The following is a 25405-nucleotide window of genomic DNA, read 5'->3' on the forward strand; positions in this document are numbered from 1 at the left end:
GAAGAGAAAAATAACATTTATGTTTTCCAACAACTAGTCCGGTAACATAGCCTCGATCCACTCAGCGGATAAAATACTTCAAAGGTGCAACATTCTCTAACGTCAGATCCAATCTTCCCCACTCTTTGTATCTCCTCATTCTGAATACGGCCAAAAATAAAAATCGGCCGGTTTACCGTTTTAACTGTCGAAACACAACATTGAAGGGATGAATTTTATCTGATCTTTATCATCAGATCGGTGGAAAATGGTCGGAAAAGCAACAATTTCTGTGCTTATCTTGGCTCTCCTCCTTCTCACCACCTCCATCTTCATCGCCACCGTTGATCTCCGATCCTACTTGTACCCCATTCTATCTCCAAGGCCGGGTGGCCGCTTTCCATGTTCAACGGGAGGAGGTCCTCTCATGGTCTACATGTACGATCTCCCCCGGCGGTTCCACGTCGGGATGTTGCGGCGTCGGAGCCCGGTAGATGAGTCGCCGGTGACGGGGGAGAATTTGCCGCCGTGGCCGTCGAATTCTGGACTGAAGAAGCAGCACAGTGTGGAGTATTGGATGATGGCTTCGCTTCTGTACGATGGGGGTGGCGGGAATGAGACCAGAGAGGCGGTTAGGGTTTGGGATCCGGAGATGGCTGATGCGTTCTTTGTGCCCTTTTTTTCGTCGTTGAGTTTCAATACTCATGGGCATAATATGACAGATCCGGATACGGAGTTCGATCGGCAATTGCAGGTACTTGGCTGTGTTTGCTGTGGTTTAGAGTTTTTCTTGGTATGTTGAACCTTGTTTTCTTAGTAGTTTAGTTGTTTGTGGAATTTGGTGATTTGAATTTTAGGAAGTTTTGACGACTGTTTTGGTGAGATTTTTAATCATCGTAATCTTGTAGCAGATTAGCAACTATAGTAAAATTGATTTTGCATCTGGGAGATTCGACTAAATAAATGCAAAAATGTTATAACTTTCTGACAGTTGTTCTAGTTAGAGCTATTATTGATTTGGTTAGTGAAGTAGGAACCTGTAGGTTTAGGGAGCACCAAACCCATCGGCAGTCTAAAGCTCTCTGAATGATGCCTTGCTCTGGTACTGAGCCCAGTGCCTGACAGTTGGATTCTGTATGGATTGCCATTCCATCAAGATATGACTAAGAATTTTATCCAATTGGAGATTGGGATTATACTTCCTAATTGCAATTGAAGCCTTAAAGAATGGCATGTTGGCTAGAAATGGACAGGTAATTTCAAGAGCAAATTAAATGCTTCTTTTCATCTTGTTTGGTTATATGTGAGATTTGGAATTCTCCTAAGTGGTGAAGTAGAGAGAATACCACTATTTTATAAAGGGTTTTATGCAATTTGAAAATGGAATTATACCTGGGAACTAAGTTGAATCACTGGCATTTAGATTTGGAGATGGATGGATTTTTTTTAAACAAAGCTAGAATCAGAGTTTGAAGGGGAAATTAAACAGCTCTTAGTCATTTTATTTGGTTTTATGTGGAATCTGGAGATCTTTTAGGTGGTATATGGTTAGGCTATTGACTGTAAAAGTTCCTTCAGGGTTCTCTAGGAGTTCAGCATTTTAATGTGTTTGGTACTAATAAAATCAGCTTTTTGATTTCCAAAGCCCTTTGTGCAGGATGTTGAAAATGTTGCTATTGCTTGGCAACTATTGTTGAAAACCCACCTTTCTTTCTTTGCCTGAAGTCTGTCAGTCCACTCCTGAGTGTTATCTGTTGCTAAATTATCATTGTTATGTGGGACTAATCAATCTCTTTAAATGCCATTATCCGGAGATTTTTTTTTTATATATATATTTTTCCATGTCTTCTGTATTTTATTGATAATTGGGTATGGTTTGCTTTCAATTTCAGATTGACATACTAAAGATTTTGAGGGAATCCAAGTACTGGCAGAGATCTGGAGGCAGGGACCATGTGATTCCCATGCATCATCCGAATGCTTTCAGATTTTTTCGGGAACAGGTGAACACATCTATTCTTATTGTTGCAGATTTTGGACGCTATCCTAAAGAGATATCAAACCTGAGGAAAGATGTGGTGGCCCCTTATGTGCACGTGGTTGATTCCTTTACAGATGATAATTCTCCAGACCCGTATGAGTCCCGCACCACACTTTTATTCTTCAGGGGGAGGACAATCAGGAAAGATGTATGTTGGTTCTAGAGGTGATCAACGTATCATCATAATTACTTATATTTGGAACTAGAAATGATTTTGATCCCTGTAATGTTGCAGGAAGGAATTGTTCGTGCTAAACTGGCTAAGTTGTTAGCTGGGTATGATGATGTCATATATGAACAGAGCTTTGCATCGGGAGCAAATATAAAAGCGGTATGTACAATATTAATAGACTTGGTGAGTTGGTGTAAAATTGATATTGTTATGTGCATATCTATATACTGAAATACCTACTACTTTGCAAGCATTAGGAGATTACTGATAGTATCTTTCTGCTTGATCAGTGTTTTTTTCTCTGAAAATAAAAAATATTGTTTTGGTACTGTTGAGCCATTATGATGGGTCCCCAACGCCCCCCTCCATGAGTGCCGCCAATACTGATATTTTGTTTGTCATCAGTGATTTCCATTTGATTGTTTGTTGATAACTTACATTTCTTTTCAACAAGGTTCCTGATATGCTGAGAAGTCTTTGTCAGTTGCCTTGCCATGTGAGATTGATAAGTATATGAATGGAGCCTTTGGCTTGCATGCATAAGGGTCAGCCAGACAGCAGGGATGGTGCTGCCCTTTGTTTGATGTGTATGCTTAATGCTTCTAGGGATCTTTCTAAGAGATGTTTGTTTATTAACTACTATTCTTTTTCTTCATGAACTTTGGAAGGACCCCATAGTTCTGTATTACCTGGTTTGCAGTCACATTACATGTGATTCATGTCCTTGCGTCCTGTACCTCACCATTGGTACCAGGTAGATCTGTTTGACTATCCTATTGAGGAGCTCAGCCAATTTATTCTCAAAATGCATGTTTCATGTGTTAGGAAAATTCTACTTTTGAGAATAAGAGTTGGAGCTTTAGAGACGTTCTTTAGACATTTATGTGGAAGAATACCCCTAAGAAGGATCATGATGAGATATGACTGATGTCCTACAAGTTTATAGCCTAACACATTATTGTTGAAAATCAAGGGTGGCAATTATGGGACTTAACATAAACTCTTAACAGTTACTGTATTCAACCTCACCTTGAAGCAAGTATGTTAGAAATAAGGTAAAGCTAAATTTAATGAGGAAAATTTAAAACTGTAATTCTCAGTACCTTATTTTTACGTACTGTCAACCCTCCTAAACTATCATAAAAAAATTGTAAAATAATCCTGATCTTTAGTTTAGTCATTTGCTGAAAGTTCAATTTTTGAAGGGAGTGTTATGGCTGTTTATTGTATTGTGGTGGGTTGGTGCTTAAGGTGTAGAAGTCTTCTTGTCAATAGCAATACAAATAGGAACCACTGTCCTTTGTATAGTAGTAGCCAAACATCATCATCTTGTTGTAAACTCAAAATTTTCTGCTATGCAAGAAAATTTCTATTGTGGAACTTTGGCAGAGCAAAGAATTGATCATACAGGTTGTCAAAGCAGCTGGATTTTTATCTAAACTTTGTTCTTGTCAACTTTGGGGTGTGCATGTTTTTCTTTTATTCTTTTCAAAGAGGACTTTCATTTATATTGAGGTCATTGAAAAGCCAAGTCCCTGTTTACTGAATATGATAGAATCCATGCTTAGAAATTAGAGACTCCCAAAGTTAGATACCATGATCTTTTGCATTTTTCAAGTATTTACAATTGCATTTTCACCATCGATCTTATCTCTCTTTTCTGGTATGACAGTCCACTCAAGGGATGCGATCATCGAAGTTTTGTCTGCATCCAGCAGGAGACACCCCTTCATCTTGCCGCCTGTTTGATGCTATTATGAGCCACTGCGTTCCGGTGATTGTGAGCGACCAAATTGAGCTCCCCTATGAGGATGAGATTGACTACACACAGTTCTCAATTTTCTTCTCTGATAAAGAGGCATTGGAACCAGGTTACATGATAGGACAGCTCCGGCAAATTCCCAAAGAGAGATGGGTTGAAATGTGGAGGCATCTCAAGTACATCTCCCATCACTATGAATTCCAGTACCCCCCAAAGAAAGGAGACGCTATTGATATGCTATGGAGACAGGTAAAGCACAAGCTTCCCAGGGCCAACCTTGATGTACATAGAAGCCGAAGGTTGAAAGTTCCAGACTGGTGGGACCACAGGAGATAGTTTCAGCATCCTGCTTTCATTACCTTGTAAATCACAAAATCATTCACAGTGACTACAGTTTTAAAGGGGGAACAACCAGAGAGTTATATGCAACCACAGCCGGCAATACTTGCACAAATGGTATAATGGTTCATTCTGTTTTCCTTTTTCCCATCCCAGCAATTGAGTGAGACTCCCTGTTGTGGGTTCAGTTTCTAGCGATGATGCACTTGGGTTAGTTTCTCACCCAGACACAGGCTGATGCAGCTCATCTTACACTATACAGAAGTGAGTGAGAATTTAATTATGTACTGCCTGTGTGCATCCATATTTCAGTGATGAGCTGTTTCTGACTGATTGTAATTGTAATTTTGGCCATTTTATTTGGTCATTCAATAGAAAGCGACAAGCCCATATTACCTATGAAAGCCAGCTTTTGTAGTGTGGAGAAGAGCACATATTGATTGATTTTCATAAATATTTTGCTTGCTGAACTGCCCTGATATCTGCTTTGTTCTGCGCATTCAATGAATAATGAATCTCTGTAGGCCTGCAAGGGAGGATTGGTTCAATCCTGAATTTCAAGTTTTTATTTTTTCCCTTGATAGGCATCGAGAATTTGAACCTTTGAGAACAGAATAGGAGATGATTCTGACCAAAACAACGGTTTCTATTGATCAAAACTGAAGCCAACACCATGCAGTGACAAACTTTTAACATCCAAAAAATTCAAGATTGTGTAAGCTACAACGGCAAATTCTAAAAATTCCCCATTTCTGGCGGCAGAAAGATCATGGCCAACACCCCCCTTGGTCATTATGGTTCCTCATTTACCTTCATACTGCATAGCTCGATGTAAATCAAATCAAAAGCCCATTTGAGTAGAGCCATAATGCAAATGCACAACCCAATGATATGGACAAACTTCTTCCCTATTTCATTTTCCATTCAAACAAAGGGAGATTGAAGTGAAACGGTACTGTTACTCGATATGCCAGTAGAAGGTTGCAATTTGCATAAATGGAAAAAAAATAAATTTCGGAACTCAGTAAAATCTATATTAAATTTGAAGGATACATTTTGTTCACCACTTTCAAAGATCATAACTGGAGATGCCATGCAGAGTACACGACTATACAATCCTGATATGTGAAGAAGTTTCAAGTGTCACAGAAAAAGAAGAGCATCCCATGGACCATGGTGATCCATTGTTAAGATCTAGTTAACCACATACTTCAGAATTAGATTGCGCAAAGATAATATATGTTAACATTATTGTCAAATCAAATTCAAATGTTCTTTGTAATCAGTCTTGCCAGTTTGTGGTACAAGCAACATTATTATTATTCTTGTCATTTAAGTTTTTGTTTCTTTGTAACAGGAGCAAGACCAGCAAAGCCTCAAACAGGTCAATCCTTGAAGGCAAGCCATCAGCAGCTCTTACAGACATGGCGGTTCGGCAAAATTTTCCATGGTGACATTTGTAGCAGCGCCCATGTTTGGCTAAGGCACCAGCTCTGTTGTTTGCTTCCCTGAGCGTATGCATGATTTTCCATTGCCATCAACCTAAGGTTGGCTGTTTGCAATCCTCTGTGATGGCTATGGGAGGATGTATTTCTTCAATGACATTCTGGATCATGGTAATTGCAAACTCTGAATCAGGAATTGGTACTGAGAGCCCAACCAAAGAGAAGATCATACCTTAAGCTCCAAACTCCATTGTAAGGCTGTCACATCCCCAACAAATCCAGCAAAACCCTGGATCAACCTTGCCCACAAAATTCCTCTTCAAGAAGAATCATCTTTACTAGTGCGTATGATTGATGCTTTTTTGTACCTCAACTTGTCAATCTCCTTCCCCAGAAAATCCAGGGTTGTGTCTGTAACATGATTGGGGGAGCATCCAGCATCCAACATCAATTTTAAGAACTTGTATGCAGCCTTTAGTTGACCTGCCTTGGCATGAATTTCAATAAGTGTATTAAAAGTGACAACATCGGGATTTATCCCACTGCTCCTCATTTGCTCAAAAAGCTTGGTTGCTTCATCAATCTGCCCAGCCTTCCCGAGAGCATTAATCAGTGAATTATACATCACAATGTCAAGATATCCACCTTGCTTCATTAGCATATCGAGAACAGCACTAGCTAGATCTGCTCTTCCCATCTTCCCCAAGCCTTGAATTATCACATTGTATGTTGCTATGTCTGGTGGGCAGACCTTCTCTCCCATTTCATGAAAAACGCCCCATGCCTCATTGAAATAGCCCTTCTTGACAAACGCAGTCATCATGGAATTGTAGGTGTAAATCACAGGGTCGACACCCATATTGCTAAATATCTCAAACAACTTGCAGGCTAAGCTCAGCTTTCCTTTGGCCAAGAATATTGATAGGTAAGTATTGACCATATCAATGTCAAATGAGTCTATCCCTTTTGCCTGGACTCGTTGCCCTCTGGATAATGAGAACAGTTGAGAAGAAACATCATTGGACTTCAATTGACTGGCCAATTGATCCATATATGGGGATGATGACCACTGATCCTCATGTTGAGCCACATCCTCTTCTGAACCAGGGCTGCCATCCATCCCCGTGTCAGCAGAACTAATTAAACTCATGATTTCACTCAAGTTACCATCAGATGGGAACATTGGTGTATAATCTTTTCTTCGGCTTTGTGGGGCTTTCATATAAGCCTCCATATTGGCTTCCCAGTTGAGGACATTTGGTACTAGATTACCATCCCTAATGTGCTTCATGAGCCTCTCTGTCCAATCCCACCTACCTTGCTTATGGAATCCAATCAAGAGGGATGTTATGGTAACAAGATCAACAACAAACCCTCTAGCCTCCATTTCCTCCACCAACTGCAGTGCTTCCTCAAGTTGCCCCTCCCTACAAAGCTGCAACACAACAATGCTATACGTGATTCCATCCACAAACTTCCCCTTCTTTTTCAAGTCACAAAATAGAGTGTAACCTGCTGCAGCCCTCCCATTCCTGAACAAGCCACAAATCACAATATTATGAGTCCAACACGATGCCCTTACCCCATCCTCAACCATCTTCTCAAACACTTGGCAAGCTTCCATAACTTTCCTGGCTTTAAATAGCCCATCCAGTAGAGTATTATAAACAATGGTATCTGGACAGAATCCATTATACTGCATCTCATTGAATATCCTCATCGCATCATCCATTCTATATGATTTAGAGCACCCTTGAATAAGGATTCGGTAAGTGAAAGCATCAGGCTCATGCCCAGACCCTTTCAATTCCTCCCAAACAATGAGAGCATCTTTCACCTTCCCGACCAAGCACAGCACACGAATCAGACTATTATAAGTGCACAAATCAGGGCCAAAAGAACTAGAATTCAAGCTCTTATCCTTCATCTCTTTGAAGAGGTTCAGAGCAGTACCCAGATCACCCCAACACCCAAATGCATGTATGCATATGTTGTAACCCTGTGTATCCAAGTCAAAATCCTTCTTTGCTCTCAATTTTTCAAACACATTTCTGAACTCAATTTTCATGTCTGCTTTTCTCAGAGCAACCAACAACTGATTACAGGCATTGGATTCAGGAACCGGGACACCTCCCTGTCCTTCATCACCACCCAATAGCTTGAAAAAGAGGGGCAAGGCCAAACCCAATTGGTTTTTTCTAATTAAAGCAACAAGAACAGAGTCATACACATAGGAGTTCAGGCCAGTCCCCAATTCCTCTATGTGATCAAGAATTTCAAGTGCCGAATCAAATTTACCCGCCCGAATAAGAGAATCAAGCAGGAGTTTGAAGGTTTCCTGGCCAACAACCACTCCATCATCCTTCATGGAGCTCATCAGGAGCGGGACTTGGTCCAGAAACTCAGCCCCGGCTCTGCACACAATTCGGAAAATGTCAGAGTAAGCGCCCACCGAATGTTTGTAATTATGCCTGAAAGAACACCACCTGAAAAACTCCACCTTCCTGGAGACATCAAGCGAATTTCTCCCAAGAATTTGCACAACAAGAGACTCCGATATTGGAATGGACTCGAGGTCAGGGCTCCGAGTCCCGCGCTCAGATAGTGTTCTCGAAATGGAGGCCACTAAAAGCATATCTCCAAGTTTAACACCCGCACCAGCAGCCGCCGAAGAAGAAAGTGTTCTTCCGTGGCGCATTGCTAGAACAATAAAATACCAATTTGTGATGTAGTTAAGTGATGAGCTGCTGAAACCGAGGCTTCAAAATTCTGGGAAAATGTTTCAAATTCCGAGAAAATGTTTCCACGCATAGAAAAGCAGCGTCCTTGAATAGAACTTGTATCCTTTGGTCCCAAGCCCAGATGAGGAGAACATCCAGTGCATGGCATAAAGAAGAGAAACTTGTGGTCATTCACTTTTAGAGTAAAACACCCACCGCCAATCACATTTTATTCTGCTAGAGCCTTCTTGCTCCCCTGCTGGAACGCTGCCAAGCTCATGAAATCTGAGATCTCAAGGCATCAAAGCTGCTGTGCCGTCAAATCTCGAAATTTATAAAAGCTCGTCGCGGCGAGGACTCGCGCGTCCTCTGAAGTAAAAAACATAAGAGAATTATTTTATGATCCCTTGCGGCTTCCAATCGGTACGAACTCAAAAGTCAAAAGTAGAACTAATCATAATATATGTTTTGGTCTATTATCTTACGGAAAATTCTGACTATCCCACAGGGAAGTACCAAAGAAATCCTTAGGAGCATTCGATGTGGAAGATGAGATCTTGGCCATCCATTCTAAATTTTAAAAAATAGTTATATTTGGATTTATATGAAATAAATAGGACATGAATATTGAGAAAAAAAAAAAATAGATATAAAATAAAAAAGAAATCCATATAAATATTATAAAATGTATTTATTAATAAAAATACAAATTTCATCGTATACCATTTTTGCTTACTTTGTTATTAGCAAGGTAATTATAATGTTTCTTATGTTAAAATTCGATTATATTGATATGATTGTATTAAAATTTCAAAAGCTTAGATATAGTTTTTAAAATTTATTTCTTATTTCTTAATTGATTTAATTGACATCGTCTAATGTTTTATGTCCATCAAAATATAGGTTTGAATCTTCAACTAGGCTATTTTAACCCATCAATGAGAATTCTACACTGGAGATAACAATATGACCAATGTTTGAATAATGTGATAAAATTATGAATAATTTTATCAATGTATGAAAAATATGATTAAGATGTGAATATTGTGACTAATGTAGAAAAAATGTGATTAAGATACAAAAAAATGTCACCAAGATATGAAAAATGTAACCAAAATACAAAAAATGTGACTCAAATATGAAAAGTGCCGAAGTAAAAGAAATATTATTAAGGGATGAAAAATATTATTTTGGTATGAAAAATGTAATCAAGGTATGAAAAATATGATTAAAGTGCGAAAAATGTGATCATAATACGAAAAATGCAATCGAGGTATGAAAAATGTTATTAAGGTATAATAAATATGATCAAGATACAAAAAATTTGATTAAGGTACGAAAAATGTGATTAAGATACAAAAAAATGTGATTAAAATATAAAAAATATGATCAGTATATGAAAAAAGCGACCATCGTATGAAAAAATGTGAGTTATTGGTCAAGGTATGAAAAATGTGACTAGTTAATCAAGGTATGAAAATTTTGATCAATGTAATAAAAATGTTATTAAGGTAAAAAAAAAATAAATATAATCAAGGTATAAAAAATGTGAGTGAAAAATATGATCAGGGTACAAAATATATGATTATGGTACAAAAAATGTGATTAAGGTATTAATTATGCAACTTGAAATGAAAAATATGATTGGTGTGAAAAATCTGACTAAGGTATAAAAAATATGATCAAGGTATGAAAAATGTGATTAATAAATAAAATTAGGGTACAAAATATGTGAGGTATGGAAAATCTAGTAATAATAATAATAAATTCATTTATTTTCTTACTTTTTCTTGTTCACTTTTCTCAAATTTTGAAAATAATTTTTTTTCTATATTTTTCATGTCTTTTTTCCCTATATTTTCCTAATCTTTTTTATTTTTCTACATCTTTCATGTCCTTTTTAATGAAGTTAATTGTTGATGTATTTTTAAATTTATTTAACATTGTTTTAATCTACTATAGAAATACTATCAACAATTAAAAAGATGAATTGTTAGAAAAAAATACTATCAAAATGCATTTAATCCTCTTCATATAAATATTAACTAAAATAAATATTAACAAAATAATTACAATCTACATGCATTATTATATATAAAAAATGAGCATTAGTATCTAGTAACATCATTTTGAACAATAAATGAATTAATATTATTATTTTTACAAACAATATAAACTCTTTACTAATATATTTTTTAAAAAATGTTTTTTGTTACTTTATATTTCTATGAAATAACATAAAATTAATTAAAAATTTTCCTTTTAAAAAACATTATAAACTCTTTACTAAATTAAAGAAAAAATAATTTTTTTTATAAATATAATCTCTAACTCATAACTTTATATTTGAATTAAAAAAAAAAAAACATTCTTACCTTAAAGAGTATAAAGTCTTCAACCTTTTTTTTTTTTGTCCCTTTTTGAAATTTTTTATTATTAAATGAATCTTCAGCCGCTCCATTTTCAATCTTTTGTACAAAATGATTAAAAAATATATAAATATATATGTAAATCCCATTTTAATTTAGTTGTGAGGTGAATTAATTTATATATTTATTTTTTACAAACAAGATAAACTTTGTACTAAATATATTTTAAAAAATATTTTTAGCATAATCTTTGAGTTACAACTTATATTTTCATGAAATAACATAAACTAAATTAAAATTATTCTTTTTATAAATATTATAAACTCTTTACTAAATTAAAAAAATAAGTTTTTTTAACATAATCTTTAACTTATAACTTTAGATTTGCATAAAATAAAATAAATATTCTTACCCTAATAGTATAAAATCGTCAACTTCTTTGCAATTTTATTTTTATATACAAAATGATTTAAAAAAAGATATAAATCCATTTTAATTTGGTTGTTAAATAAATTGATTTTTATATTTAATTTTTAATCCCATTTATACAAGTCATTCTTAAACATGACAATGAATTTATTGTTATAATTTTTTTTTTTGTTAATATTAGGTAGGATACATCAAATTTTAATTCTTAATCAATGAAAAAAAGGTTGTACAAAAGATAGAATTTTAGGATGCTTACAATTGGTTTTTATTTAATTTTTTTATTACAACCTCTTTACGGATGTCAATATCCCATTTGCTAAAATTTGAAGGTATGGTATTGAAAAGTTGCTTAGATGGCATAGTTTGATCCTTGTTTTATACTTGTGTTTCATTGCTATTTATTTTAATTTCATTTTTTTATAATCTAATCTCATATATTTATACTCATGTCCGATAATTTAAATTTCATCATATATTTTTAATAATCAAGATTGTAAATTCTAAAATATAAAATCGATATCCTATAATTTTTTTTAAAATTTATTTAATTTGAATAGGACTCTCATGAGTTAAACTTCTAGGACTTGAATACTATTCATTCATTCCTTTCATAATTTATGCATATCATTTGGGTTCAACTACATAACGAACTCGATATCTATTGAAAAATATCATTAATAGGATGGTATGAACTTGCAAGTCTTATTACTTTATACTCAAGTTTCATTACTCTATCACTCATGTGTGGTCTCATTACTTTATACAGTTGATACATATTTTTGTATCTTGATCCATCATTTTATACGTTCATCCCAATTTTTAATTTTTTTTATGCATTAGTTCTATTTGTTTGTAACTTGATTTCATATATTTATACTCTTATTTAGTTATTCAGATTTTATTATACATTTTAACAATCGAGATTCGGACTTTGATAAGTATCGATACATTATATTGGATTTTTCCAATTGAATGTCATTGAATTACATTAAATTAACATAAAATTGATACCGAGCAATTTAATATCTATTATTTAAACACCCATTTGACAATTATAATTGGTTTAATCGATTCTTTAAGTTTCAAATTTATATCAATTATATAAATGGACTTACCTTTTATAAATAATTTATAAAATTAATATAAGCTATTAAAAAAAACCTTATTTTTTTAAAAGAAAAAAATTATAAAAATAGTCTATTGAATTTATGCCAAATATTTCAACATAATGTCCACAAAGAAGAGAGGAAGAATATAATAAAAAGGCAAATTCATTACTTTGTATCGCCATTTCCATTCAGAATCAATCCATATCCAATGAAGAAAGCAACATTTTGGAAATTGAAGCATCTAATTATAGTGAAGAGTCCCAGTATAGAGTGAGGTGATGATGTAATGGAATCAATAGGAGAAAAAAGGTGGTAGATTCCCTCTTGAATGTCTCAAGTCTTTTTCTTACCAAATTTGCACCTGTGAGTAAGTTTTGCACTATTCACTTTCCTTTTATGGATAGTTCCTTTATATATATATATATATATGTAATTTATTTTGTTTAATTTTACTTAGAACTTGAAGTATAAGGTTGATATTATTTAGTTTTTATTAAATATAAAATTAATTTTTGTACAAGTTAAAATATGATTTTTACGGTTCTAACTTCTATATTTGACATTTTTCTAAAATATAACTCTATATTCGACATTTTTTCGAATTATAAGTTTTTCTAAGCAAAATTAATCAAATAGGCATAAAAGTTGGTATGGACAATATGTTTTTTTTTTCTTTGATATCCGTAGATGTCCGGGTTAGCTTACACGCACCTCGACTAATCTCACGGGGCCCTGAAGTTAACGACGGAGTAAGCCTCCAATGACCTTGAGGGGACTCGAACTAGTGACAACAATATGTTGAAACCTAATTGCACATTATTATGTAACTATTAACAAAATAAATCCATTTTTGTCAACTTTTTAATTATATTAGATTAATAAATTTATTATTCTCATTTAGTTATTAAAATATTTTTAAATATTAAAACTTGAGTTTAGAGTTGTTATTTGATACATCAACTTAGTGACTTAATAACTTAGTGATTTAACTTATATCAATGTCAAATTTTTTTTGTAAACATAATTTTAGATGCAAGTAAAAGTAGGTTAGTTATTTCGATTTGATACTTAAAATCATTTTTAACTTTAAGGTGCAATATTAAGATATTTTCACAAAAAAATTTGGGATAGATATAAACTAATTCATTAAATTACTTTTAAGTTATTAAGTTAATTTATCAAACACCCTACTAATAAAAACTCATAAGAACTGAAGTTGCCCATATACTTGGCGGAGATTATGAATTCCCAAACCAACCATGAGTTGGGTTTGACATGGATTGGACATATTCATAGGTTGAGTTATTGTGTTATCGCGACACATCGAGAAATCCTTTTAACCATGTGAGTTGCAGTTATACTATATGTTTGCCATATAGCTCCTACTTGATGGGATTTCTTCCTTTTGGCTCACATACACACCAGTAAATATAATTCCTAGAATATGATGGCATGTAAAGAAGATGTTTCTCTGAATTGGAATGAAAGATCAGCATCATCTTTCACCCTCAAGTTTTTATATTCATTGCTTTGTACAAAAAGATGATCCTTCAGTGTTAGTTACAGTGCCCAAGAATCATATTGTTTCAATATTTGCAATAATTTATTTGTAAGATTTGACACATTGTTCTTACTTTGAATGTAACAGTAATGAGGAAGGGATAGCTGGTAAGTCCATTTCTGAAAGTATTAGATTCTGAGAAGAGGAAATGGATGCTTGCCTGCCCTTATCGATCTCCCATCACTTTCTGGAGATGCTTATGATTTGTTTAGTATTCTCTTGTGATTAACAGCTGAAAGGGTCACGTGGGGATGGAGATCATCACCTGAAAATGGTAAAAAAAGGGAAATGAATACTCGGAACTCGTGACGATCTCTCAGGCTTCGCTATGCTGATGCATGAATATGAGTTTAACCATGGATTCTGTCATCCCCAATTGCTGAAGACTGTCCTCCAACAAGAGGGAAAAAAAAGGGATTTGTAAAGTTGATGACATGACTTGAGAATTTTCTATTGCCTAATTCCCTATTTTCTTGGGGTTGTTTGCCTCTCTATGTGTGTAGATATATATATATATATATATATATATATATATATATATGGAAGTATACAACCTAAGGAGTTAGAAGAGGGGTGTCAGAATATACTTACTGGTTCAGTGCTGAAATAACCATATAGTAGAGATGAACTGCCATGGACAACTCAAGACTGTTGCTGCAATGGTGGCTGTTAATTTTGGATTATCAGTGGCGAATGTACTTATTAAGATGATCCTCGACCAAGGAGCAAACCATTTGGTTGTCATCACATACAGACAGTCTATTTCTACTGTTTTTATATCCGCCGTCGCCTTCTTTCTGGAAAGGTATATTTGCCATTTGCTCAATGCCTAAAGCTGGCTAGCCAGCTAGCTTCACTCAGTATATAAAGATCTCATGCAGATAGTATGTTTTTCTTGCAGGAAAAGCAGGCCAAAGCTCACATTTCGGATTTTATGTCACCTTTTTGCTAGTGCCTTACTCGGGTTCGTTGTACTAATCATCGATCATCTTGAATTACTACTCTCTGTATTGTTGTTTTTGTTGAGAGCTTCTGAAAAGTACTGTGTTTTTCAGGGCAACTCTCACGCAATACTTCTTCCTTCTTGGCCTTAAATACACATCTGCTACTTTTTCTTGTGCTTTCATCAACTTGGTGCCTGCAATCACATTCATACTGTCATTGGTATTCAAGTAAGCATAAATCATTAAGGTATTCTTGTTCTTATGATTGTCGAGGGAAAAACAGTAGTTGTAATTGTATTGAGCTCTTTCAGGCTAGAGAAAGTGAACTTAGGAAGCAAGTGTGGGAGAGCTAAGGTGTTGGGGACATTCATTTGCATTGGTGGAGCCTTATTGCTGGGGCTTTACAGAGGGATGCCATTAACAAACCCTGCATATCCCCAAGCCGAAATCCCTGGAACAAGCCATGCCAAGACCAGCATTTCATCCCACAGGACAAAGAGCTGGGCCACCGGTTCAATGGTTTTGACAGCAGCAAGCCTCACTTGGTCTTCATGGTTCCTTCTACAAGCCGGAATTAGCAAGAAGTACCCCTGCCAATATTCTAGTACCGCGATAATGTCCTTCTTCAGTGCCACTCAGGCAGCTATCTTAAGTTCAATTTTGGATAGGGACCTCTCCTTGTGGATTCTGAAAGGGAAGTTAGAGATCTCTAGTGTCATCTTTGCTGTAAGTATTCCCTCACAATCCAAGTACTATTAAGAAACCGGTATTGCTTCATGTGCTGCACTACACTGTTCTTTATGACAATAAATGGTTGCAGCATACTTACAGATTTCAAAAGCTCATCATTTCATGTGTGGATGCAGGGGATTGTGGGATCAGGCTTGTGCTATGGGTTAATGTCATGGTGTGTAAATCAAAAAGGCCCGGTCTTCACTGCAGCATTCACCCCTTTCATACAGATATTTGTAGCCATCTTTGATTTCTCTATCCTGCATGAACAAATCCACCTTGGAAGGTTTTTTTTTTCCCTTCACCATTCTCGAAAAAACCACTCATTTACAACACAATTACACCTTTCTAAGTTCCTAATATCCTCTACATTTGTAATGGACAGTGTTCTGGGATCAATCCCAGTCATAGCTGGTTTGTACATTCTTCTGTGGGGTAAAAGCAAGGAGGAAGAGGATTGTGTGATGAAGCAGTCCCAAGTAGCTGAAGAAGATCCAGAATGTGATATGGCCCCACAAGTTGTCCCAATCACTGGAACTCAATGAACCCTGAGTGAACCCGGGTTTTCAAATAGCATGTGCTTGATGTACAAGAAAGAAAGATTATTATGTGGCCAACTTGAAAGGACCTGCCATATGAAGATCATGATATCGATCAATTTCAATGCTAACAATATTCCAGAGCAGAATCACCATGACACGTGCTTGATATACTAGAAAAAAACACAAAATAATACTGATGCTGACTAGTATCTTATCATTGAATGAAAAATCTTCTGATTTGAGCCATGTTTCTGACTGTTTCCACATGAACTAGAATCCTATGCCATGAATTGTTCAGTATTCCTCTCAGGACTAATGGCTTACTGCTTTGGCAACAATGACACATTGGCCTCAGCCTTGAAAAGCACCCATGCCCATTTGTCATTGCTTATATCATCAGCAACGCATGGGATTCCAGTCTTTTAGTGCTTGGATGCCTCCACCCATGTCTTGCCACACCCACATCCAGAGACAGCATACCCTCCTACTGTCTTTATTTGGTAGATAATGATGAGGAGGAGGAGGACGAAGAAGGGATGTAGCAGGATTCTTTATAGCATATATGGATATCAAATCCAAATAAAAAATAGGAAAGAAAGCTTGTAAAAGTTTCCTGATGACGTTCACATACATACATGCCTGTAAGCTCACTAAAGTTTAAAGAGACGGCTAACCTTTCCCACCTTTAATTACTGCATCCAGATCCTCCAAGGAACAAATGTTAAAATGATAAAGAATGGATGCTTGAGAGCTTTATAAACTAGATGCTTATTATGTCATTGTATATGTAAAACGCTGGCCAACAGTCTAGATGTGAATCATGTTCAGCCATCAAATATTTTGTAAGTTAATCTAGTAAAGAATTTATGCTTCCTTCAAAACTTTATGACACGAAGATAAACTTATAAACACTATACATTATGGATAGATATATGAAGAAGAATGAGACATATTCGTTAAATGAAAGGAGTAGAGAAGCATGAGATTTTTCTAGACTCGATAATTTAATTTAATTTTTTGCCTTTTATAATATTCTATATATTATAATAAAATGATATTTTTCATTTGTGGAGGTAGATATGATTAATCGAATCCCATGAAGACCTCGTGCATTTTTGGATATGAATCATTTTATCTTTGTATTTTTACTTTTGTTGACATAACATCATAAATCATAATTCTTTACATTCTTTACATGTGTAGATGAATTTATAAAAACTATATATATAATAAATAGAGATATGATAAAGAATGATAGACAATTAACTAATGAAAAAACAAAAGATATTTCAGATTCAATAATTAGATCTAATTTCTATATTCTTATTTTCTATAAAATAATAGAATCATCTTTCTCATATGTGACAGAAGATGATATTGATCCGATCATATTAAAACCTTGCACATTTTCATGTAAATTATTATTATTTTATCTTTGTAACAAAACATGATAATCCTAATTTTCATGTGCATCCATTTTTTTGAGTTTTGGGTCAAAATGACCCATTTATTAAAAAAAAAATATAAGATCTAACCATTTTATGAAACTCATGTTCAAATTGGCCTTTTTAGTGCCACATAAGAGCCACGTCATAAAATATATATATATATATATTCATAATTTTAGTTAAAGCCTCAATTGGCAATTGAGACTTCATTTTTGAAATAAAGCCGTAGTTGTCAACTGAGACTTCATTTTTGAACTGAAGTCATAATTGCTATAAGAGGCTTTAGTTTTTGAATTGAAATCGTAATTGTCAATTGAGACTTTATTTTTAAACTGAAACCTCAGTTAACAATTGATGCTTCATTTTTGAACTAAAGTCGCAATTGCCAATTGAGACTTCAATTATTTTTTTTTTTAAATTTAAAATTTAATTAAAAATTAGTAAATTATAATTTATTATTGAAATTAAAAAAATACACTTAAATAATAAATTATTTATATTTAAACTTAAGAATCTAGTATTACTTCAACAAACATAAATTGATAAATAGAAGATATTATAAATGAATATTTTATTTATTAATAAATTAATAATCTTAAAATAATAAATTTATATAACATATAAATAATATATAAAATTGTATAATTTATTAATTTAAGATATTTAATTTGTTGTTTTTTAAGATATTAATTTATTTGTATTATGATAAAGTTATTTTTATCGAAATAACAATATACTTTTAAGTCGTAGTTGCCAACTGAGATTTTAATTATTTTTTAATTTCAAATTTAATTAAAACTATTAAATTATAATTTATTATTAAAATTAAAAATATAAACTTTAATAATAAATTTTTTATGTTTAAACTTAAGAATATAGTTTTACTTCAACAAACATAAATTGATAAATAGAAAATATTATAAATAAATATTTATTTATTAATAAATTAATAATCTTAAAATAATAAATTTATATATATAAAATTGTATAATTTATTAATTTAAGATATTTAATTTTTTTTAAGATATTAATTTATTTGTATTATGACAAATTTATCTTTATCAAAATAATAGTATACTTTTAAGCCGCAGTTGCCATATATAGAATTTTTGACAAAATTAGTTAATGAGATCCATTAGAAAAAGTTTACTACAAAATGTAATTTTTAGTAGCTTAATCAAAGTCACAACAAATACCCATTAAACATTATATAGTAGAAAAAAAAACTTATATAATTTCACATACCTCCACAAGGAGAGAACCTATGTGTAACTGGTACTCTCTTCATTTTTGGTCGTTTTTCTCTAACTATAGCATGTACTGCATGTGACACATGAAGAACATCTCTGTGATGGAACTGGAGCTGGAAATAGAGGTGGTGGTGAAGGTAGCAATTTAAGTTGACGTGGGCCCCACTTACCCCTCGAAATGGTTGGCGGTAAATCTAGCTAAGTAGATGTGTCAATCTGCATAGATATAGAGACAAATATAGATGTCTTTGGTGATGGTAGAACTGATGTCCTAAACTTAGGTCCTAATGGAGTAGCTAAGGAAGCATTTATGTGCAATAAAAGATGATCGACATATGGGGTAGAAGGCACTGAAAGTGGGTCTAAAGAGGTAAGTGGTTGTACTGATAATGGGTTTGAATAGGTAGGGGACTGTATTGATGGTGGGTCTGAAGAGGTAGGGGGTTGTAATGGAGGTAAGTCTAAAGAAGTAGGAGGTTGTACTGATGGTAGATCTGAAGAAATAGGGGGTTGAACTGAAGATATGTGTAAAGAAATAGAGGGTTATACTGACGATGGATCTAAAGAGATATGGGGTTGCACTGATGGTAGGTCTGAAAAGATGGATGATTGTACTAATTATAAGGATAAAAAGTGGGCCTTGAAATTAACCCTAACTTGAGAAACTTGTCTTAAATTCTCCACCGGAAGGCTTCACCCTCAATCAATTTCCAAACCTCATTATCTTGAGAGGGACACGTGGACGAACCCTCACATGTGTGGTATACAACCCCCATTAAAAGTTATATATATGCCTACCCCATTCAAAGTTTCAACTTCCAGTGGGTGGAATAATGAAGTTATATATGTACCTACTATTAAAAGTTATATATATACCTACCTCCATTCAAAGTTTCAACTTCACACTTTTTTTTTTTTTTTAATAGGAAGGAAATGACTCACCTTTCTCAAACTCCGTAATTTTTTGATTTTCTAAATCACCTTAATATTTGAAGAATAATTTTTAATAAATCTAAATATCCATAAAAATATATGAATATTTAAAATTTGACCTTCATATATAATCAAGTCGTAACTCAAAGAGAAAACGGTATTATGTTTTGATAATATTTTAAATAATATATTGTATAATAAAAAATAATTTTTATACAAACTTATATTTAAATTACGACACTGCCCTTAATTTGTATTTATTTATTCATTTTTATACATAGGATAATGCGCATCGACTCTATGATAGAAGAAACGGTCCTGAAGTCTCCTACTCCACCCTTCTTTTGGGCCGACAGAAAAGAGAACACTCCTGCTTAAACTTCAGACTCCCTCACTTCTCTCTCTTATAGTCACATCGTAGAAATAAACCAAGCTCCTCATTTTCTTGTACGGCAGGCTCAATTCAGTCTTCAGCCATGTCCAGCTCAAGTCACAAGGGGATTCTCAAAACTGAAGCCCTCACAAAGGTAGGTTTCTATCTTATATTTCTATACCGAAGATATGTCTACAAGGTCTTGAATTGAAATGAAAAATCTGGATTCCTGATGATTAAAAGGTGGATCTTGAAGTAATCAACATGCTGAAGTTTTTTTCCTTTGTTGTGTGACAGTATATATTGGAAACAAGTGCATACCCAAGAGAGCATGAGCAGCTGAAAGGCCTCAGGGAGGCCACGGTAGAAAAGCATAAGTATTGGTAATATTCATATATATTAATAATCTGAGTTTATATTTGGAAGATCCAAATTGAGGTATAGAGAAGGGATATTATTTAAAATTAATCAGCTTGAATCCTCAAAATTATTATTATTATTTTAATTATTTTTAGTCCTTTTCTCAAACCTAGTTTTTTCCCCCCTTCAATTTGAATTATGGAAAGTGCAAGAAAAAGAGAAAAAAAAAATTATTTAATGAGCGTTCAAGAAAAATGTTTTTACTAAAAATATTTCAAATAGAAACATTATCAAATGTGTTTGATAGTGATTTTAATTTTTTTAATACTTAAAAAATAAAAATTTTCAAATATTAAAATGTTTATAAATACTTCTTAGAATTATTAAACGCATTCTATTGTTTCCAATTTTTTTAATACTTGAAAAATAAAAATTTCTTAATGTTACAAATATTAGAAACATTTTTTAAAATTATTACCAAATGCACTTTAAGTATTTTTTATCATTTATTAATTGATACAAATTTTTAATTGTTAAAAAAGTTTGGAAACACTTTTTTAAATCACTGCAAAACGGACGCAATCTCCAAATATCACATTTTTCTTCAAACAATTTTCTCCTTTTTGTTTTTTTGTTTTTTTTTTTGTTTTTCTCCCAATAAGTTGTTTTCTTCTCTATTTTTCAATTTCTCTGACTTATTTTATAGTTTGGACTGGACCTCAGCCATTGGATTGGCCTCAAAATAAGCCCAGCCCAGCCAAACCGAGTCCACTAAAATCTCTGGCAATAGGCAGGCATAAAGGTGATAGGCATATATTAAGGGAAACTGTGATATTTATTTTTATTTTTATTAATTTTTTAATAAAAATGAGAGTAAGAATTAAAAATTAGCTATCATATAAATCAAAATTCATTTTTTCATCATTTTATTTCCATTCCACAATAAATAGGAATGGAAACAAAAATATTCATTCTCATTCCCAATTTCTGAGTGCCAAACAACCCCTTAATTCACTCTCATTCTCATTCTCATTCCTATCCTAATCTACAGTGCATTAATAATTTAATTCCTATGTGGCATGCAGGAGCCTGATGAATGTCCCTGTCGATGAGGGACTGTTCATTTCAATGCTTCTAAAGATCATGAATGCCAAGAAGACAATCGAACTCGGAGTGTTCACCGGTTATTCTCTCTTGGCAACAGCTCTTGCCCTGCCTCAAGATGGCAAGGCAAAGCTCTCTAGAAAAGAAAATAGTTTTCAAATTTAGAAAACATCCTTGAATTTCAGACATAAAATAGTTTTTAAAGAATATATTCTAAAAACTGTTTTTCAAATAGGATTTTGTTCTCGAAAACAAGTGAGAATTGTTTTCAGAAAGTGTTTTTTGTGCAGATAATAGCGGTTGATCCAGATAAAGAAGCGTACCAAACTGGAGTGCCATTTATCAAGAAGGCAGGTGTGGAGCATAAGATCAACTTCATTCAATCAGATGCAATGACAGTTCTAAACGATCTCATTGCCGATGTAAGTGTCCTCTGCGTAGCTCGAGCCACCGCTACCTTCAACCAAACACCTCTCTATTTGAATGAATGAATGTGTGCAGGGGAAAGAAGAAGGGACATTGGACTTTGCGATGGTGGATGCTGATAAGGAGAACTACCTCAACTACCATGAGCTGCTGCTGAAGTTGGTTAGAGTTGGAGGCATAATCGCTTACGATAACACTCTATGGTTTGGTTCAGTAGCGCGATCTGAAGAAGAAGAAATGATGGATTTTGAGAGAGCAGGCAGAGTCCATTTCATGAAGTTGAACAAATTCTTGGCATCAGATCCCAGGGTTGAACTCTCTCACCTTTCTATTGGAGATGGCGTCGCGCTCTGCAGGCGCCTCTATTAGCCTAAATCCCACTACAAGAAAAAAGAGATACGGTGACATTTATAACGAGTCACTATAAACATAGGGTGTCGCTACAACATAGCGTCACCTTATCCACTGAGGTTTAGGGTTTGCTTATGGTGTTGATTTTTCAAGGAAGTCTTTTGACGGATTTGTATTTGTATTTGAACTCATGTCCAGACTCTGTTTTGGGAATGAATTTCTGCTTCAAGTTTCAATTGAAAATTTTGGACACTGCCATTGATGTATCTACTTCAAGTTTCATTCATTCTCCCTTGGACGACCTCTCAATTTGGTTCTTCAAGCCATGTCGAAGAGTGGCTTAGATGTGGGCTTAAAAAGACTTTTTATGGTCGGAACTTATATGGGCCTAGCACAACACTGTCGACTTATGATATGAAGGACTTGTTTGGAAACATTTTAAAACAATTTTTTAGAATAATTTTAGAAAACAGTTTTTTTATTTTTTTTATTTTATGTTTTCTATAATAAAAAATTGTTTAGAAACTTAAAATATTTTTAACCTATTCTTATATTTTAAAATAAATCTTAAAATTAATTTTTAGATGTAACATTTTATTTTTTAATTATTTTCTATATTTATATCATTATATTTCAAAATAACCCTAAAAAATAAGTGAACAAATTAAATATAATTAGAAAATACTCTATTTTTAAAATACATGGAATTTTTCATAAGTGGGATAATTATTATCTAAAATGACTTTTTTATTTGTCAGGTTGATAACATCAATTGACAATTTAAAATATATATATATAATACAATTAAAAATTTTAAAAAAAACTTTAAAATAAAATATTGATTTTCACTTTGTTAAAATACACTAGTAGAAAATATAGATATCAAGAAAGAGTTGAAAATATAATAGGAGCCAATATTTTATTTTATTTTTAAAGTTTTTTGGTTTTAATTGTATTTAATTTTTAAGTATTTTAGTTTTAATTGTATTTTATTTTTTTTAAAAATATTTTATTATTGATGTCAATTAAAAAAAATTTATTCAATTTTTATTTAAAAAAATGAAAAGATGAGTGAATTTATATAACACAGGATTTAAAATCATTATTAATTAGGGAAGTATAAATATTTTATTTATGATTTGAGGATCGAGAGAATTTTTATAGAAGGATTTGTATCTCATATTATATAATAGAAAAATTATAATATATTTATTTATAAGATACTTTATCAAATTAAAATGATGAATTTTTTTGATAAATTTATTTAATATTATCAAGTAAAAAGATATTTCAGGAAATAATTATTTGATTTATGAAAAAATGAGTGAATTTTAAAACATTTTAAAATTGATGAAGATAAAATTGATTTATAAAAGTTGGAGTTCTTTTTTTTATATATTTTTTAAAATTAATGAGTCGAAACCCAGTTTTTTCAATTATTATTATTAGTATTAATATTATTATTATTATTATTATTATTTTAAAGTATTTTCCTAAAGTCATTCCAACTAAGTAGTCGGCATGTTATTTTGAGTTTTGGGGTAAAATAGTCATTTTATAAAAAAAAATATATATATAAGGTTAACCACTTTGCAAAATTTTTGTTCAAATCAATCCTCTTTTATTGTCATGCAGAGTCCAATCATAAAAAATATTTTTTTTTTTTCAAAATTTATCTTGAAGTCTTATATGCCAAGTAAGGCTTCATTTTTTTAGCTGAAAATGAAAACAAGATGGAGAGAATGGGAAAGGTGGGGGAAAATTAAGTAAATTAAAATAATTAAAAATAAAAATTCTGATTGACGTGATCCAAATGGGCTAGTTTATAAGTTTCAACAGCAGTCCGATATGCATGCAAGGAATGATAGTTTGGTAGATATTTTGAATGTAAAAGAGGAAGAAAAAGACTATATATATTATATTAGGGTGGTCTCTGGCAATTCTAACTCCCACAAATTGCTCCTCAGATCTCTTATTTTGGTTGGATCAAGTTGATTCAACTTGACTTTGACACCCACCCAACTCTAACAATTATAAAGATTAAAAAAATTATAATGAAAATGTTAAATGAAATTATAAAAAAGTCTAAAATTAAATTTTAATTTACTTTTTATATTATAGACATATTATAATTAAAATTAAATTAATTAAGATTTTAAAATTTAAAAGTTAAAAATTAAAGCAATTAAAAGTACTATATTTATAAATTTAAAGTTTTAAATAGATTAAATAAGTTAGAATCATGTTAATAAGTAAATCGAGTTAGAATTTTTCATTGAATTCAATAGATTATAATTGTATTAAGGGACTTAACACGTTAAAATTTTGTTCACGGTTTTCGGGTCAATTCATACTTAGTTCAACTTAATCTCATCAATAAAAATGGATTAAATGAAAAAATTGTATTTATGTCAAGTTATTCTAACATGATTATGAAACAGACCCTATTCGAAAATAAATTTTCATTATTTTGTAATTATCAGAACAAAGGATGAGCATTGTTACCCGTAATCCTCGTGTATACCAAGTGCAAACAACCTTCCTCATTGCAGTCCATTTCCAATGGGAGAAGCATCCCACCGGACGCCTTTCACCGGCTTTGTTTTGCTCATTGCAGTCGTATTAATAAATCGAATGGATGAGGTCAATATTGAAGTTGAGACATTAAACTTACTTGCAGAGTAGCTGTCACATTGTAGTATTGTACTTGGCTAGCTTCCTGCAATTTACAGCAATTCATATAGAGCCATGAATTCCTCATCTTTACCAACAAGCTTCCTCAAAGCTAAATCAAAATTTGTATCACATTCCAATATATACTTGATATCTTCCACTTGAGAGTTCCATGGGATTTTCCACTAGACCTATAGAAACAAGTTTAAAATTCATTTAAAACTTATTAGATGTTGTAGTACAAAGAACTTATGCTATGTTTGCTTCTCAGAAAATTTGAAAAAAATTATTAGAAATATTTATATGACATGAAGATAAACTTCTGAACACTATACATGATAAA

General features: G+C 32.8%; 4 protein-coding genes across 6 annotated transcripts; 3 read left to right on the plus strand and 1 right to left on the minus strand.

The window, feature by feature from the left end:
• Positions 1–4763, plus strand: LOC117924700 (probable arabinosyltransferase ARAD1). Of its 3 annotated transcripts, none has more exons than XM_034843434.1 (4): positions 1–733; positions 1872–1982; positions 2256–2375; positions 3865–4763. In XM_034843434.1, exons 1-4 carry the CDS (start codon positions 248–250, stop codon positions 4288–4290), a joined length of 1143 nt encoding a protein of 380 aa, XP_034699325.1. In that variant the 5' UTR covers positions 1–247; the 3' UTR covers positions 4291–4763. The 3 variants fall into 3 exon arrangements, with proteins under 3 accessions (XP_034699325.1, XP_034699310.1, XP_034699317.1); XM_034843419.1 differs by having other exon boundaries at positions 2–733; positions 1872–2168; XM_034843426.1 differs by having other exon boundaries at positions 5–733; positions 1872–2168; positions 2256–2351.
• Positions 4764–5510: 747 nt separating this feature from the next.
• Positions 5511–8866, minus strand: LOC117911224 (pentatricopeptide repeat-containing protein At4g01570). Its single transcript, XM_034825501.1, has one exon. The coding sequence runs from the start codon at positions 8434–8436 to the stop codon at positions 6058–6060; it is 2379 nt and encodes a 792-aa protein (XP_034681392.1). The 5' UTR covers positions 8437–8866; the 3' UTR covers positions 5511–6057.
• A 5683-nt stretch (positions 8867–14549) lies between these two features.
• On the plus strand, positions 14550–16147 carry LOC117921201 (WAT1-related protein At3g30340-like). The gene is made up of 6 exons (XM_034839026.1): positions 14550–14731; positions 14828–14890; positions 14982–15098; positions 15182–15596; positions 15737–15888; positions 15988–16147. The coding sequence occupies exons 1-6, from the start codon at positions 14550–14552 to the stop codon at positions 16145–16147; spliced, it is 1089 nt and encodes a 362-aa protein (XP_034694917.1).
• Positions 16148–20149: 4002 nt separating this feature from the next.
• Positions 20150–22625, plus strand: LOC117923246 (flavonoid 3',5'-methyltransferase). The gene is made up of 5 exons (XM_034841469.1): positions 20150–20302; positions 20446–20531; positions 21594–21738; positions 21903–22034; positions 22114–22625. The coding sequence occupies exons 1-5, from the start codon at positions 20252–20254 to the stop codon at positions 22405–22407; spliced, it is 708 nt and encodes a 235-aa protein (XP_034697360.1). The 5' UTR covers positions 20150–20251; the 3' UTR covers positions 22408–22625.
• The last annotated feature ends 2780 nt before the right edge of the window (positions 22626–25405 follow it).

The sequence above is a fragment of the Vitis riparia genome, chromosome 1 (assembly GCF_004353265.1).
Source record: "Vitis riparia cultivar Riparia Gloire de Montpellier isolate 1030 chromosome 1, EGFV_Vit.rip_1.0, whole genome shotgun sequence".
Lineage (NCBI taxonomy): Eukaryota > Viridiplantae > Streptophyta > Magnoliopsida > Vitales > Vitaceae > Vitis > Vitis riparia.

Bases quoted from the DNA above. Each gene is read 5' to 3' on its own strand.
- LOC117911224 (XM_034825501.1), bottom strand. From the start codon at position 8,436: ATGCGCCACGGAAGAACACTTTCTTCTTCGGCGGCTGCTGGTGCGGGT.
- LOC117921201 (XM_034839026.1), top strand. From the start codon at position 14,550: ATGAACTGCCATGGACAACTCAAGACTGTTGCTGCAATGGTGGCTGTT. The intron at 14,891-14,981 runs GTTCGTTGTACT...TGTGTTTTTCAG, and splicing joins TTTGCTAGTGCCTTACTCGG to GGCAACTCTCACGCAATACT. The intron at 15,889-15,987 runs GTTTTTTTTTTC...TGTAATGGACAG, and splicing joins GAACAAATCCACCTTGGAAG to TGTTCTGGGATCAATCCCAG.
- LOC117923246 (XM_034841469.1), top strand. From the start codon at position 20,252: ATGTCCAGCTCAAGTCACAAGGGGATTCTCAAAACTGAAGCCCTCACA. The intron at 20,303-20,445 runs GTAGGTTTCTAT...GTTGTGTGACAG, and splicing joins AAACTGAAGCCCTCACAAAG to TATATATTGGAAACAAGTGC. The intron at 20,532-21,593 runs GTAATATTCATA...TGTGGCATGCAG, and splicing joins GTAGAAAAGCATAAGTATTG to GAGCCTGATGAATGTCCCTG.
- LOC117924700 (XM_034843419.1), top strand. From the start codon at position 248: ATGGTCGGAAAAGCAACAATTTCTGTGCTTATCTTGGCTCTCCTCCTT. The intron at 734-1,871 runs GTACTTGGCTGT...TTTCAATTTCAG, and splicing joins AGTTCGATCGGCAATTGCAG to ATTGACATACTAAAGATTTT. The intron at 2,376-3,864 runs GTGAGTTGGTGT...CTGGTATGACAG, and splicing joins GTACAATATTAATAGACTTG to TCCACTCAAGGGATGCGATC.